A 16,497-nucleotide genomic window follows, 5' to 3' on the forward strand; every position below is an offset into this window, starting at 1 on the left:
TAGATGATCCCCTTCAAAATTTAACAAATAAAATATAGATATTCCTTATAGATGGCAAGTATATCTTTTTCCTTCTGTTGCCTCTAATCAAAGGTCTAATGACTTCAGCAGAGGAATATGAAGTAACTATCCTTTTAGTTGAGTCAGCTAAAACCACACACCAGAAGATTTATGGGAATTTTCTCTCCATTTGCATATTAATTTCTGTCCATGGACCCAAACATAAGTCCTATTATTATAAATCTGATTTCCATTCTCATAATTTTCTTTTTCTCTCTTGCTGCATTTATATTTCTCCTAAAACTTGGAACAAAATAGCTAAATTACCCAAAGAGCCCAATGACTATTAAGTCGTTAAATAATCCTCCATTCTGTTTGGTTTTTTAATTACTTTTTTACCATCAAGCCTGTCACAGCCATCTTATTAAAAAGTTAACTATTCGAAAACAAAGACCAGTTTAGTGTTTTTGGGAACTTGGTACTAACAGCATTATCAGAGTACTAGACCCAGGGTTAGTGCATGAAGGAAGAAATGAGGATCGTTGTTTAAATGGGTCTGAAATTGGAAATGACCTTAAAACTAAAAGCAGAGAGGAAAAAGGATGTGAGATAGCTAAGCACATAGGATTTGTTCCTCACAGAACTAAAATAGCTTAGTTCTTAACAGCACAAGTATAGTAGTGAGACTTGAGTTCGTACTCAGGCCCTGCTCTTCACCAGTTTTGACCTTAAATAAGTATTACATTTCTGAGCCAACTATTTGCTTGAGAGAGTGACACCTCGGGTTGTTCTGGGATTTATTGGGATGTTTACAAGACGCTTTGTCTATTGCCTGGCAGACAGTTAAGTGCTACTTAAAATGCTATGTAAGTAGCATTGTTACAACAGTGTTATAACAATAGTTGAACAGTAACTACAGTTATGCCCATAAACTTATCTGTCATCTTCCTGGGGTCACCGCCCAGCACACAGTTAATACATGCACATGCCCAGGGATTTCTGGTAGAGGAAGCAGCTACCAAATCAAAAACTCCAAGAAAGCCTTCAAAGAACTTAAGGAAGCAAGAAAGTGCATCACCAGCCAATCCCTTCTCAGAAGGTGAATTCAAAGATTTTAAGGCAAAGGCACCCTTATTTTCTTCAAAGAAACTGTGGGTTTTGTACCTTTTCTCTTGGTCATTGAAAGAAATGCCGTTCCTTTCCTTTCTTCATTTCACTTCGTCTCACTTGTTCAGAACTTGGCTCATGGATCAACTTCTCCAGAAAATCTTCTCTGACCCTCCCCAACCCCATTGCCCACCTGTGCAGCCCCAGCTCCCAGGACACCCCATGTGCAGCCCATCGAGGCCCTTCCCGCATGAACTGTTCTTAACAATTTATCAGTTTCTCAACATAGACCTTAAACTCCATGGAGGCAGCTGTACTATACTGGGTGCTGTTCTCAGTTGTGTCCGACTCTTCACGACCCCATGAACTGTAGCCCACCAGGTTTCTCTGTCCATGGGATTCTCCAGGCAAGAATACTGGAGAGGATTGCTAGCCCCTTCTCCAAGGGAATCTTCCTGACCCAGGGGTCAAACTCAAGTCTCCTGCGTCTCCTGCATTGCAGGCAGATTCTTTACCGCTGAGCCACTGGGGAAGCCCACCTCCATGAAGGCAGAAGCACTGCCATGTTTGACTGAATGAAATTTAATTATTTCTCCAAAGTCATACTTACTTCCTGCCCATGTCTTCAACAAGGAGAAACATTAGTATGACTCTTCTAAGAGTTATTTTATTATTCAGAATTATTTCTGTCTATTCCAGTAAACCATGTTTTCATCTATGTTAAATGACATCCTAAAGAAGTCTATAAAAAGAGATAGTCTCTCAGTATTGGTAACAGAAAATGTGTATTAACTAAGGAGGAATTTGATTTAAACCCCTAACTCTTTTTCTACTCGTAAGTGACATCTTTCATCCTAAGGTCCTGTGTTCACATAGCAAAATACATTTCCCTTCATTTTTCTTTTTCTGAACTGATCTCTGATTCCACCTGATCTCCACTGAATTTCCCATGTAATTATAAACTGACACTATTTGGTTATGACTGTAAAAGTCAACACTGCTAGTGAGAAATTTTTTAAAGTAAAAGAATGCAGCATCTCAACTAAGAAAAAAAAAAAAGGAAAAAAATAAGTAAAAGAAAACAGAATGAGCCTGATTTTCCCAGGGCCTAAATTAGCCCCTAGTCACACATCTGGCACTTTCAGATGTTTTTTCCAGGCTTCCAGGGTACCACTTAGGACTTGTAGAGGAGACATTGAGCACTGGAGAGAATGGAGCCTGTAATTAGCAAAGTTACCAAATGTCACACAAGGCTGAAAGTCGACTTCTGAGACTGTTAACTGGTTTCTTTAGTTTCAGACACTTTATTGGCAAAGGTTTCAATCTTTATGTCACCACCTTGTAGTTTTTATAAAGTCTCAAATTGTTGGAATGCTAGGAGGAGAGGGAAAAAATGGAAAATAGGAAGGAAAAAGGGTATTTTAATTAATTGAATTTCCTGGTTAATTCAGTCTGATGAGTATTTGTTGTCTAACTGCTGGGCTCAGCACCATATTAAGTATGGTAGAGAAAAGATAGGTATGATGTGAGGTTATTTATGCCCGCAGAAAGTTTATCTTGCCTATGCTCCTTTATTTTCTTCTTTTAACCTTTCTTTATCAAATCTTTTCAAAATATTTTAATCCTCATTGGTGTCTTAATAATTACAAAAATACAGACATGATTTAATCTTCCTTCCATGTATTTTCGATATCCAGCACACTCTGGAACAAAGTAGGTGCTCAGTAAGTCTTTCCTGAATTGAATTGTATCATGTAGATCCTTGATGATCCCAAGACATATTCGAAACTTTTCTTATGTGACAAAAATCTGCTGTGTCCACAGGGTGCCCAGGACACCCTGGCACTCTGTGCTGACCTAGAGGGTTGAGATCGGGGGAGGGAGGCACAGGAGGGAGGATATATATATATAATCACGACTGATGCACGTTGTTGTATGGCAGAAACTAACACAACATGTAAGCATTGTAAAGCAATTTTCCTCCAATTAAAAAAAATCCACTGTTTTAATCTATTTGATGAGCTGCAGATCTATTAAATATTTCTTAATCAACTTCTGAGTGAGAAGCAACTTATCGTTTAGTTGTTGTTCAGTCACTCAGTCATGTTTGACTCTGCGACCCCATGGACTGCAGCACGCCAGGCCTCCCTGTCATTTACCATCTCCCAGAGCCTGCTCAAACTCATGTCCATTGAGTCAGTGATGCCATCCAAACCATCTCATCCTCTGTCATCCCCTGCTCCTCGTGCCTTCCATCTTTCCTAGCATCAGGGTCTTTTCCAATGAGTTGGCTCTTTGCATCAGGTGGCCAAAGTATTGGAGCTTCAGCTTCAGCATCAGTCCTTCTAATGAATATTCAGGGTTGATTTCCTTTAGGATTGACTGGTTTGATCTCCTTGCTGTCCAAGGGACTCTCAAGAGTCTTCTCCAACACCACAGTTCAAAACCATCAGTTCTTTGGTGCTCATCTTTCTTTATGGTCCAACTCTCACATCCATACATGACTACTGGAAAAACTATAGCTTTGACCAAACAGACCTTTGTTGGCAAAGTAATGTCTCTGCTTTTTAATATGCTGTTTAGGTTGGTCATTTAGTAGTATCTTAAAAATATATTGCAATGCATGAGACAGGGTGCTCAGGGCTGGTGCACTGGGATGACCCTGAAGGATGGGATGGGGAGGGAGATGGGAGTGGGTTTCAGGATGGGGAACACATGTACCCCCATGGCTGATTCATGTCAATGTATGACAAAACCACTACAATATTGTAATTAGCCTCCAATTAAAATAAATACACTATTTTTTTTAATATATTGAATACTTTCCCATATACTAAAATACTGGGTTTTTTTCAGCTACCTCCATTAGAACATCTCAAGTCTCAATCCCTCGTCAGGGAACTAAGATCCTGTAAGCTGTGCAGTGTGACCAAAACAAACAAAAAGAGTGTTTATCCTATTTATATATATGCTTTCTTTGGCAACATAATTTTATTTTTCTTTTCTCCCAGCTTGAGATATAATTGACATATTACATTGTGTAAGTTTCAGATAGAGAATGTGATGATTTGATACACATACATGTTGTGAAATGATTCCCACAATAAGGTTAACAGACCCATCACCTCATATGATTACAATGTGTGTGTGTGTGTGTGTGTGTGTGTGTGGTGAAAACATCTAAGATTTACTCTCTTAGCAACTTTCCAATATATGATGCAGTATTGTTAACTATAGTCACCTATAGCTAACTGATATAACTAACATAGCTGAATATTGGATCCACAGAATTTATTCATCTCATAATGGAAATTTGTACTGTTTGACTGCCATCTCCCCATTCCCGCCCACTCTTACCCCCTGGCAACCCCCAAACTGGAGTTTGGCTTTTTTTAGATGCCAGACTTAATTTGAAAAGTGTCTTATCATAGTGCCAACAGATCCATGAGCAAAATACTGAGCTCTTGACATCAGTTCATGATCTGGACATTGCTTAGCCTGAGGACGTCTGCTCTAGGGTTCTACTTGAGTCTGCAAAGTATTAAAAACCAGCCACTGTAGCCACATTCTCTCAGCTCAAAAATTGCTCAAGACCCAGTTTCCACCACCGACTTGGATCTTTATTCTTCGTCTCTCTCTCCCATCAACAACCTTCTGCACATCCTAAGACCTAGCCTTTCCCCTCTTATCGCAGGTGGTCTGGCTTTGGATCCACTATCCCCTTATGAAACAACCAGAGTTCTGGGAAAGGAGTATGGAATGCTGCCTGCCAGTCAGGGGCAGAGCTGACACCCTGGCTGGGATGTGGGGAGGAACCGTTGAGCCAAGGCTGTGCCTCGGGTGCTCGTGGATGGGGAACCCTCTGAGGCAGAATCAGAAGAGCTTCTGCAGGAAGTGCTAGACCGAAAATGGACCCCTATCAGAAATCTACCCTCCAACCCCAAAGAGGCTTTTAGAAGGAGGGTAGGCTTACTCTTTCTCTGATTACAGAGGAAGCATTGAGTGGTAATGAGAGTAGAAAAATAGAATTCTTGCTGGATGACTTTAGTTCTCTTAACAAACTGAAGGGCAGGGTTGTTGAAGTTTTAGAAGGCTAATGGAGAAGGTACAACTGGAGTCAACAGCAGACCATGCGGGATAGCCAGCTTTCCTGTGACAGTGATAGCCTTAAGCTACAGACCCTGAGAAAGAGCTCTACTTGGAGTTGGGAAGTCATCTGCCTTTTGCTGTCAATTTTGCTTGTCCTTGCTCCTTCCAAGGCTCCGGGTCAGCCTACAGGGAGGTTCCTCTGCCAACAGCCACATCATTTGGCAGAATACACATATCATACAGAGAAATAAAATTACCCACTACAGTCTCAAAATGGAAAGTCAGATCAAGGATACTTGGATATATTGCACCTAGATCTACTTTGGCTTGGCTTCAGGAGATTCTTAGAGGTCTATTCTGAGAGTACTCCTTTAGGACTTTAGCCCTGATTTACTCTACAAGAGCCCAGCTAAGATCTAAGGTTTCTGGGACTTCCCTAGTGGTTCAGAGGTTTAAGACTTCACCTTCCAATGCAGGGAGTGTGGGTTCAACCCCTGGTTGGGGAGCTAAAATCCCACATGCCTTCTGGTCAAAAGAAAACAAAACTTAAAAATCAGAAACAATATTGTAGCAAATTCAATAAAGACTTTAAAAATGGTCTACATTAAAAAAAGAAAAAAAGATCTATGGCTGGCCTGTGATTCTGATCCTGACAGCCTTGACAGTTCGATATAGGCAGATATGCATTCAGATCCTGGCTTGACCACCTACATGATCTTGGTCAAGTTATTTAATCTCTGAAACTCAGTTTTTAAATCTGAGGATGATGACACCTCTTCTAAATAATATTGTAGGGATTTGGCCACCTCATGTGACGAGTTGACTCACTGGAAAAGACTCTGATGCTGGGAGCGATTGCGGGTAGGAGGAGACGGGGAAAACAGAGAATGAGGTGGCTGGATGGCATCACCGACTCGATGGACATGAGTTTGAGTGAACTCCGGGAGTTGGTGATGGACAGGGAGGCCTGGCATGCTGTGGTTCATGGGGTCGCTAAGAGTCGGACACGACTGAGCGACTGAACTGAACTGAACTGAACTGAATGATAAAGTGTATAAAGAAAACCTTAACAATATATGGCACATAGTAGATGCTCAAAAAAAAATAGCAACAGTATCTAGTTCTTCAATTAGTTCCCTTTCGTTGTTGATTGCTAATAAAGATTCTAAAAAAAATGTCCTCAGAGCTAGTATAGTAGGAATAATCAAAATTCTCTGGAGTAAGCCTTCTTCCCTCTAGCATAAGTCAGTCATTATTACATTGTTATGATTCAAAGTTCAGGAAGAAATTTTTTTCTAAAGCACATCATAAATGCTGCAACCACTTCCTCTGGGATCTTTTCATTGTGCTGACTTTTTCCCAACAAAAATTTTTAGATGCTGTCCATGTCCATAATCAGAATGTCCAGTGAAAATAAAGATTCTGTACAAATTGCTGAGAAAAGAAGTCTTTTACTCAGTTATTCACAACTTTATAATGTTCTTGTACTCATCACTTTGCATACCAATTACATTTATTTTTAAATCTAGTTTCATTCACATTTTACCCTTATTTCATTCTGTAAGGAAATATGTTCTACACATCTCAGTTTTACAGGGACATATCACAGTAATTCTGTTCATCAAACCATGGGATTGGGACTTCCCTGGTGGTCCAGTGGTTAGAACTTCATGTTCTCACTGCCAAGGGCCCAGGTCCAGTCCCTGATGCAGGAACTAAGATCCCATAAGCCGCAAGGTGTGGCCAAAAAAGTTAAATTAAATTAAATTTAAAAATAAAAAGCATGGAATTGATTTGGCTTTCCCAGACAGAATATTGTCCCTACCAGCCCTACCCCAACCAAATCTACTTTGATGTTTCTCTTCAAGTTTTATGATTAATTATGAAGCTTTAGAAACACAATTCTGTAGAATATAAACTGTCATTATTATTGATATATTGCTGATAACTACAGGTTTCACTCCAATGACTGCAGGTTTTAAAATTATTACCATCTTAGTGAAAACTCCAATTTTTGTTGGAGAAAAGTGAAATACTAAAAATAGGATACCAGCCAATCAATTTGTTAGAAGAAAGTTTCTAGACATAGAAAAGTTTCTAAACATAGAAAATTTTCAAAGGGCCATGATTTTTTTTTAATTTATTAATTAACTTAAGGTTTTTTTCTTATTGAAATAGAACGGTGGTAGTTTAGTCACTAAGTCATGTCTGACTCTTGCAACCCCATGGACTGTAGCCCTCCAGGCTCCTCTGTCTATGTGATTTCCCAGGTGAGAATACTGGCGTAGGTTGCCATTTCCTTCTCCAGGGGATCTTCCCAACCCAGGGATTGAACCCAGGTCTCCCTCAGTGCAGGCAGATTCTTTACTGACTGAGCATACAATATTATGTCAGTTTCAGACGTAAAGTTTTCTTTGAATAGTAGAGATAGAGAGATCCAGGTGGAGTGTGAAATCCAAATATGAAGTTTTAAAGACACAGAAAGGAAAACCATTATAGGTTTGCAGACAAGTTTGCTGGTCCATTTGAGCCCCATCACTAATATCCACACCCTGAAGCCAGGATGCTCCACCTGGGAGTGGCCTGGAGAAACCTGTGTTCTACCACAGTTACTATGAGAGACTTGGGACATGCATTGGCAGACATCATTCTTTCATGCCCTATTGTTAAAATTTTACTGGAATAAAATTGATTTACAATGTAGTGTTACTTCCCTCTGTACAGCAGAGTGAATCAGGTACGTGCTAAGTCACTTCAGTCGTGTCCAACTCTTTGTGACCCCATGGACTGTACCCTGCCAGGCTCCTCTGTCCATGGGATTCTCCAGCCCAGAATAGTGGAGTGGGTTACCATGCCCTCCTCCAGGGGATCTTCCCAACCCAGGGATTGAACCCACATCTCTCACATGTCCTGCCTTAGCACCACCTGGGAAGCCCGAATCAGTTATACATATACATATATCCACTGTTTTTTATTCTTCATATAGGTCACTACAGAATATTGAGTATAGAGTTCCCTGTACTACTCTATTGTTCTTATTAGTTATCTATTTTATAAATAGTAGTATGTATATGTAAGTCCCAGTCTCCCAATTTATCCTTCCCCGCAAAAGCCAGTGTTATGCTTGTTGAGGGATCTCCAGTCACAAATGATGAAAACCATTTGGTAGAGACCAGGCTTAATTGAAATCTCTGCAGGAAACCAGGGGGAAGCAAAACATTCAAGAAGCTGGCTTGATGTTCAGAGAATGATACTTATGGGATATATAAAACTGAGATAATACTAATAACAGAGCCCATTTATTTCCTTCTCAAATGTTGAAGCATAGAAAAAAACAGGAGACAGACCTAAGTTTAATGAAAGGTGGAATCTAAAAAGACTGAACTATTATTCTCCTTTTTGAGTCCATTTAGGATATTTTATAGACCTAACATTCCTAGCTAGCAGTGCTAAGAATACAGAAAGCCTCATCTCTATGGAGAAGATCTGGGAAGCTTGTTGCAGTCTGGAAATCAGAGCCAAAAGAAAACAAACAAGAATTCATTTCTGCCATTAAAATTGCAAACCATCATTGTTGCAATCTACTATAATTTCCTTTCCTAATCTAGATATATTTTGTATGATTTTGAAAGCTGTTACAACATTTGTTATTCAAATTAAAACATGTGTTGTAAGTGAACTGGGAAATTTGGTAAGCATCTCATTTTGAAATATCCAATTGACCTCCCCAGCCCTCTTACATTAAATGACATAAAACAAATCAGGCAGACCATGTCCTCTGCAAGTTCTTTCCCTCAGAAAAAGAAAAGAGGTTTGTTAAGATCGCTAGACATTAAACAACAATCACCAAAAAGATAAAGTGCTCATATAACCACAGAATTTCAGAGCTGGGAACAACCTCAGACATCATCTGGTCTAGTGGCACACAATTTCATCTGCCCCCTGAAGCTTGTTGCTGACCCACAAGATCTGTAAAAACTATTCTTTCTAGAACCTTAATAATCCTATACCTATGCTCGTGTTCAGTCACACTGTAGTGTGCGACTCTTTGCGACCCTTTGGACAGTAGCCTGCCAGGCTCCTCGTCCATGGGATTTCCCAGGCAGGAATACTGGAGTGTTTTGCCATTTCCTCCTCCAGGGCATCTTCCTGACTCAGAACTGAACCCGCATCTCCTGTTGTCTCCTCTGCCGTATTACCACTTCTGCTATTCTTCGTATTTTGGAGTTTACAGCACAGGTTCTTTCAGCTCAAAATCAGACAGAAAGAGGGAGAGGGAGGGAGAAGGAAGGAAAGAAAGAAGAAAGAGAGAGAGGGGAGGAGAGGAAAAGAATGATTGCAACTCGAGTCTCAACACACTTTTTAGAAACCCCCAAACTGAGAATGTTTTGGTATAGATGAGAGTTTCTCAGCTTTGGCATTACTAACATTTTAGACTGGATAATTCTTTGTTGTGAGGGGGCTGTCCTGTGCACTGTAAGATATTTAGCAGCATCCCTGGCCAGTCTCTCCCATGCCAGTTGTGACAACCAAAAATAATCTAGCAACGTGGTCAGATTTGGGGCAGGGGTGGAAGCGGGTGGACCACATTACTCCTGGTTGAGAACCATTAATGCGTATGGTTTGTGCAGAAACAAATAATAGTAAAATGTCTGATGACTGAAAAGCCAGTTCTCTGCTCATCATACTCACAGCCTCTCCAACACTGAATGTTATTATTTCGTAAAGACCTTTTCCTGGAAGTAGCAGCTGTCCTCATAGTACTCGGTCAGGATGCTCTCCAAGATCAGTATGCCACGTTATTTGCCAAACAGCTAGACAGAAGAGTCCCATTCTAGTCCTGGAGCTGCCAACGTGGGATGTTACAGAAAATAAGAAAATCTAGGCTAAATTCTGTGGTCCTGATGCAGAAGTCACTGGGCTTCATCAGCTTTTGCATGATCCCGGAGTTGAGTTGGCCATGTGGGTGTCATCTTCCTTTCTTGGGGCTCCCTGTTCATCATCAAATGCTTAGGAGTGGTCAGTTCAAGAGTCTACCAAGGACATAGTAGTTACTCGGCAAATATTTGTTGAATGCTTTCATGAAAGATGTTTTAGTTTGGGTATTTTGCCTTTTAGATTGGACAATTAAGCACTTTATTGGGCCAGAGCTAAACATATCCTTGTTCAAATCAGCTGGAGGATAGGCTATCTCCTAGAAAATCTCAAAGTCACTCGTATTTCATATTCCACAATCCTCAAGTTTAAATATGTTATTTTGTTGTTGTTCTTATCAGTGTGTTAAGTCTCTAATTTAAGTAATAAATGCCTCAAAAGCATTCACACTGAAGAGTAGAAGTGATGAAAACATACTTGACTTGAAATGATAAATAGTATGATCTTATCATCACAATCCTCAAGTTTAAAATAAAAATGTGTGTGTGTAAGCACACACCTGCCTGGTCCAAAGTATAGAATCAATCAAAGGTGTATAGAAAATATTCTCTCAATGAAGGACCGCAGTTAGGCCGGGGTCGGTACTGGTGCGTTAAATATACCATCTCTTTAGTCCTCACAATAATCACATTGTATAGATGCTAAGCACAGGGAAATATATTGTTCAAGGTCAGACAGCAGCTACAGAGGAAGCAGAAATTCAAATCAAGGTCTGGTTGAGTTTTCAGCTGCCTAAGCCAGTTTACAAGCCTCCCTTGACTCACTTGGCCCATGTGTCCCAGGCCTCTGTTGCCGATTGAATGGAGAACTGTCAGTCCACTGCTGCTCTGCCCTCCAGGGTAGCTGACAGCAACCCCCTGCCAAGCCTCTTCAGGACTGAGGGCTGAGCTTCATCACCCAAATCTGGTGAGAGCCTATGCAGAGAAGGCCCCAGGACCCAACCAGGCCAGACCTGCAGGGGGTTGGTGCCTTTCAGCACTTCTAGATCCACACACTCTGCTGCTCCCTGGAACACGGGATCTGGCTTCCAGGGGCTGCCCTAGGGTCTAGGCAACCAAACCAAGAGGTGGGGGAACTTAAACTCTTCTTAAAGAAAACTGGAACCAGTGGAAGACTATAAAGACAGCATATATATGCCTCTCCCTTCCTTCTCCCTCAGACTGTTCTGAGATATACTGGTTCCATTTAGTCTTTCTGGAGACCAGCTGTGACTTCTTGTGAAGCTGGGGCCCAGATCAGTACTATGTCACCTTACATCTGTTTTGCTTCTTGCCTTGTCTCAGTTCCCCTTTTCCTTCAAACTTACTGTCCTGGCATTACACACACACACACACACACACACATACACTGCCCCCAGTAAAGTGTTAATCTATAAGTTTTGCTTATAGATTAAGCTTTAGTTACTATGGCTAAAACATAAGCTTTAATTTATGAAATGACACACTGTTACCCATCTCTCAAAAGTCCAAGAAAAATAAAAACAAACCTTCTATTAGTAGAGCTTACCCCATACTGATCATAGTTGACAAATATTTTGAAAGAAAAAAGAAAAGAAGCCATGGTCTACAGGTGTGGGAAGCAGTGCATTAAGGTGGACCCTACCCTCACGGCAGAAAGTGAAGAGGAACTCAAAAGCCTCTTGATGAAATTGAAAGAGGAGAGTGAAAAAGTTGACTTAAAGCTCAACATTCAGAAAACTAAGATCATGGCATCTAGTCCCATCACTTCATGGGAAATAGATGGGGAAACAGTGGAAACAGTGTCAGACTTTATTTTTGGGGGCTCCAAAATCACTGCAGATGCTGATTGCAACCATGTAATTAAAAGACGCTTACTCCTTGGAAGGAAAGTAGTGACCAACTTCAGTTCAGTTCAGTCGCTCAGTCGTGTCCGACTCTCCGCGACCCCATGAATCACAGCACGCCAGGCCTCCCTGTCCATCACCAACTCCCGGAGTACACTCAAACTCATGTCCACAGAGTCGGTAATGCCATCCAGCCATCTCATTCTCTGTCGTCCCCTTCTCCTCCCGCCCCCAACCTTTCCCAGCATCAGAGTCTTTTCCAGTGAGTCAACTCGTCTCATGAGGTGGCCAAAGTATTGCAGTTTCAGCTTTAGCATCAGTCCCTCCAATGAACATCCAGGATTGATCTCCTTTAGAATGGACTGGTTGGATCTCCTTGCAGTATAAACTTAGATAGCATATTAAAAAGCAGAGACATTACTTTGCCAACCAAGGTCTGTCTAGTCAAGGCTATGGTTTTTCCAGTGGTCATGTATGGATGTGAGAGTTGGACTGTGAAGAAAGCTGATCACTGAAGAATTGATGCTTTTGAACTGTGGTGTTGGAGAAGACTCTTGAGAGTCCCTTGGACTGCAAGGAGATCCAACCAGTCCATTCTAAAGGAGATCAGTCCTGGGTGTTCATTGGAAGGACTGATGCTGAAGCTGAAACTCCAATACTTTGGCCACCTCGTGCGAAGAGTTGACTCACTGGAAAAGACTCTGATGCTGGGAGGGATTGGAGGCAGGAGGAGAAGGGGACAACAGAGAATGAGATGGCTGGATGCATCACTGACTCAATGGACATGAGTTTGAGTGAACTCTGGGAGGTGGTGATGGACAGGGAGGCCTGGTGTGCCGCGATTCATGGGGTCTCAAAGAGTTGGACATGACTGAGTGACTGAACTGAACTGAACTGAATCTTGCCTTATCTGCCTAACCACCATATGCTTTTCTCCCTCTTGCATTTAGACAAAAGGCTGTGTTAACACTTGTTTGAGTACCAAGGCTCTGTTTATCTGACTATGATGATCCTGTGTAGCTTAGTAGGATGGAAAGTGTCAACTGTCCTAAGTTCAAGTCCTACTGCTCCTGCATATTTGGTGTCTTACTTGAGAAAGTAATAATACCTGTGTAGATATTTCCTCACCTATAAAATAGAAACAAGACGATCTGCTTCACCTTTCCCATGGGCTGACGTGACACAGTGAGAGTATGTTGAAGCATCGCACAGGTGTGCTTTAACTGTGTGAGGGGAGGTTAGGTAATAACTTTCTAATTTAGTCTTCTGAATTCCCATCACTAAAAATAATGAAGCACTTCAGTAGGCAAATATAAAGGAATAAATCACTTAAATCTTTTCAAATATGTTTAAGGTAATAATTAAGCTTAAAAGCCAAGATGGACTAGGGACTTCCCTAGTGGTCCAGTGGGTAAGACACCGAGCTTACACTGCAGGGGACTCTGGGTCAAACCCTAGTCTGGGAACTAAAATTCCACAAGCCGTGCAGCATAGCCAAAAAATAGAGGAGAAATTTAAAAAGCTATGATGCAATAAAAGAGACTGGATTTTCCATCCCACATGAAACAAACAAACAGAAATGAACAGAAAATATATTTTTAAAAAAATTTTTAAGACAGTGGATATCAGACAATCAGATGATTCTTCAAGAGAAAGGAAACATGTGATGGGCCCTATGATTGCCCTCAGCCGACCACTGGAGAATTTCCAGGCTACAGCACATAGAGAAGGAAGCCTTGGGGAGATTGGTGGACTTTACGAGTTGAACAGATGGAGCTGAGACCCCAAGAGACCAAGGTGGCTGGAGTTCAAAAGACAGAGTATCAAAAATGCAAGAGATGCACAGAGAGAAAACTCTGGAGATCTGCAGGATCCAGCAGAGTACAAATCAGGGCATGCATGTGAGGAAACTGAGAAAAGCTGAGGGGAAAACTACCCAAAAGGATCAGCAAGAACAGTAGCTAGAGCTCACACTGGGCCAAGAAGAAAGAGTGCCTGTTTCTACCAGTAAGACTGAAAAAAAAATCCCTTAATTCACAAGGCACTGGGCAGAGTACTTTGAAAAAAAATTTGCCATGACAGTGGGAAATAATTAACCGTGAACTAAATACTGCTGTGGTCCAGTCTAGTAAATCTTAGACACATGACCTGAAAGGATCGAGTTGTTTCCAATAATTAAATTTCATCCCAGAACAAAGCTCAAAACTATTCATAGAAGTTATTATAGCTGTATTTCATATGTTCAAAACCTTGCATTTCATACCTTCAAAACTCTCTGTAGAGAGTTTCTAAGACTCAAATCGAATATCTGTGGATAAAAACTACAGTGTTCAAGATAAAAGACGTTTGCTGCTGCTGCTGCTGCTGCTAAGTCTCTTCAGTCATGTCCGACTCTGTGCAACCCCATAGACAGCAGCCCACCAGGCTCCCCCATTCCTGGGATTCTTGAGGCAAGAACACTGGAGTGGGTTGCCATTTCCTTCTCCAATGCATGAAAGTGAAAAGTGAAAGTGAAGTCGCTCAGTCGTGTCCAAGTCTTCGCGACCGCATGGACTGTAGCCTACCAGGCCCCTCCGTCCATGGGATTTTCCAGGCAAGAGTACTGGAGAGGGGTGCCATTGCCTTCTCCCAAAAGACATCTGCTGCTGCTGCTGCTAAGTCGCTTCAGTTGTGTCCGACTCTGTGCAACCCCATAGATGGCAGCCTACCAGGCTCCGCCATCCCTGGGCTTCTCCAGGCAAGAACACTGGAGTGGGTTACCATTTCCTTCTCCAAAAAGACATCTAGGATAGAATAAACAGTATATCCATACAATGAAATACTACTGAGCATGAAAAGGAGTGAGCTTGATAAAATCTCAAAACAATTGTGATAAAAGAATCCAGACAAAAACGTTTCAAGCTGTGCCATTCCTCTTACTTGAAATTCTAGAAGATGCAAAGTAATCTCTAGTTGCAGAAAACATATCAGTGATTATCTGATGAGGGGGCAGAAGGAAAGGATTCTCAAGAGGCAAAAGGAAACTTTAGGGAGTGATGGAGATGCTTACTATTTTGATTTTTATAATGGTTTCACAGGTGTGCACAGATGTCAAAGCTCATCATTTTGTACACTTTAAATATGTGCAGTTTATTGTATATCAATTATAATTTAAAAAACTAAAGAGACTAAAGTGTATTTCTAAAAACCATTGAACAACTGGGGAAATAGAGAATTTAAAAATGTAGCCACACTTAATATTTAAAATTTTGTAAATTTTAGAGAATGGTTCAAGATTTAAATCTATAATTTTTGTTACATCTAAACCTATAGTGTCTATCAGTTCAGTTCAGTTCAGTTCAGTCGCTCAGTCGTGTCCGACTCTTTGCGACCCCATGAATTACAGCAGACTATACCTATAGAATAGCATCTATATTTGTATAGTAGCTAAAATTTGTTTGAAGGTTCTCTCTTTTTCCTTTTTGTAGCAACAAATTAGAAAATCTATTCCCCCTGTTGATTAGAAATGTTTTCATGAAGGAGGATGGGGAGTGTTTCAAAACAAAACTAAGAATCAGAAAGGCACAAGTTATGAATTTTTCCAAAGCTTATTTTAGAAATTAAGAAAATTATACCCATTTTTCTTAACCGTAAGTGACTGTACACTTACTCTCTAACACCCCTTTCTGTTTGATATGAGGTCTGGGCTTGAAAAATCCTCTAAATATCTGCTTAAAACTCAAGGACTTTAATTCTTGTTGTCCTCCTTCATTAGAGATACAGTTGTGTGATGCATGCTCATTATCTTTTGGACTGAATTAATTTATGTATTCTCATGCTCCCAACTTGTCTGTCTTGATTTCTCCCAGTTTGATGCCGACCGAGATGAGGATGAGGTGTTCTATGACATCAGCATGGCAGTTGACAGCAAGTTATTTCCAAACAAAGAGGCTGCAGCAGGTAAGTCAATGTGTCCTTTGGGTTACAGTACACCCTGATACCCTGCCAAGTGTCTGGGGCTTTGTAGTAACGCCGGAGCTCAACATACTGCTGTAAGGTTGTGAGGATGATGCTGTCCTCAGAGCTTTATACCTTCCGGTTTAAAAATAAAGGTACAAAACAACATAGAAAAGAGCCATGTATCTGGTTCTTATGGTTACTGCCTTTCTTCCAGTCATTGCACAGGCAAATTAGCAGGTAGTCACAATGTAGCATAGGATCTATGTTACTATGGGATTTCCCTAGAGGCTCAGATGGTAAAGAATCTGCCCTAAATGCAGGAGACGTGGGTGAGAAAATCCCCTGGAGAAGGAAAGGGCAACCCACTCCAGTATTTTTTCCTAGAGAATTCCATGGGCAGAGGAGCCTGGCAGGCTACAGTCCAGGGGGTTGCAAACAGTCAGACATGACTAAGTAACTAGCACTTCACTACTTCTATGTTACTATAATTTTTTTAAATTGATCTAACCCATAACTTGAGCACAATGAAATTTACAACTTCTCCAGGCCACCCTAACACATATATGTCTCTCCTGAACCACCAGGGAAAAATCCTCCCCTTGGGTCTAATAGATGCCCCCATT

General features: G+C 41.0%; 1 protein-coding gene across 2 annotated transcripts in view; it reads left to right on the forward strand.

Annotated features, from left to right (window-relative positions):
• AK5 (adenylate kinase 5) overlaps nt 1–16,497 on the forward strand; it is a 290,021-nt gene that overhangs the window by 139,751 nt on the left and 133,773 nt on the right. For both annotated transcript variants that reach the window (XM_055403146.2, XM_055403147.2), the window contains exon 7: nt 15,784–15,874. In XM_055403146.2, the coding sequence (XP_055259121.2) occupies nt 15,784–15,874 (91 nt within the window). The remainder of the gene's footprint in view (nt 1–15,783; nt 15,875–16,497) is intronic.

The sequence above is a fragment of the Moschus berezovskii genome, chromosome 4 (assembly GCF_049115385.1).
Source record: "Moschus berezovskii isolate FMDL1 chromosome 4, NW_MosBer_1.0, whole genome shotgun sequence".
NCBI classification, from domain to species: domain Eukaryota; kingdom Metazoa; phylum Chordata; class Mammalia; order Artiodactyla; family Moschidae; genus Moschus; species Moschus berezovskii.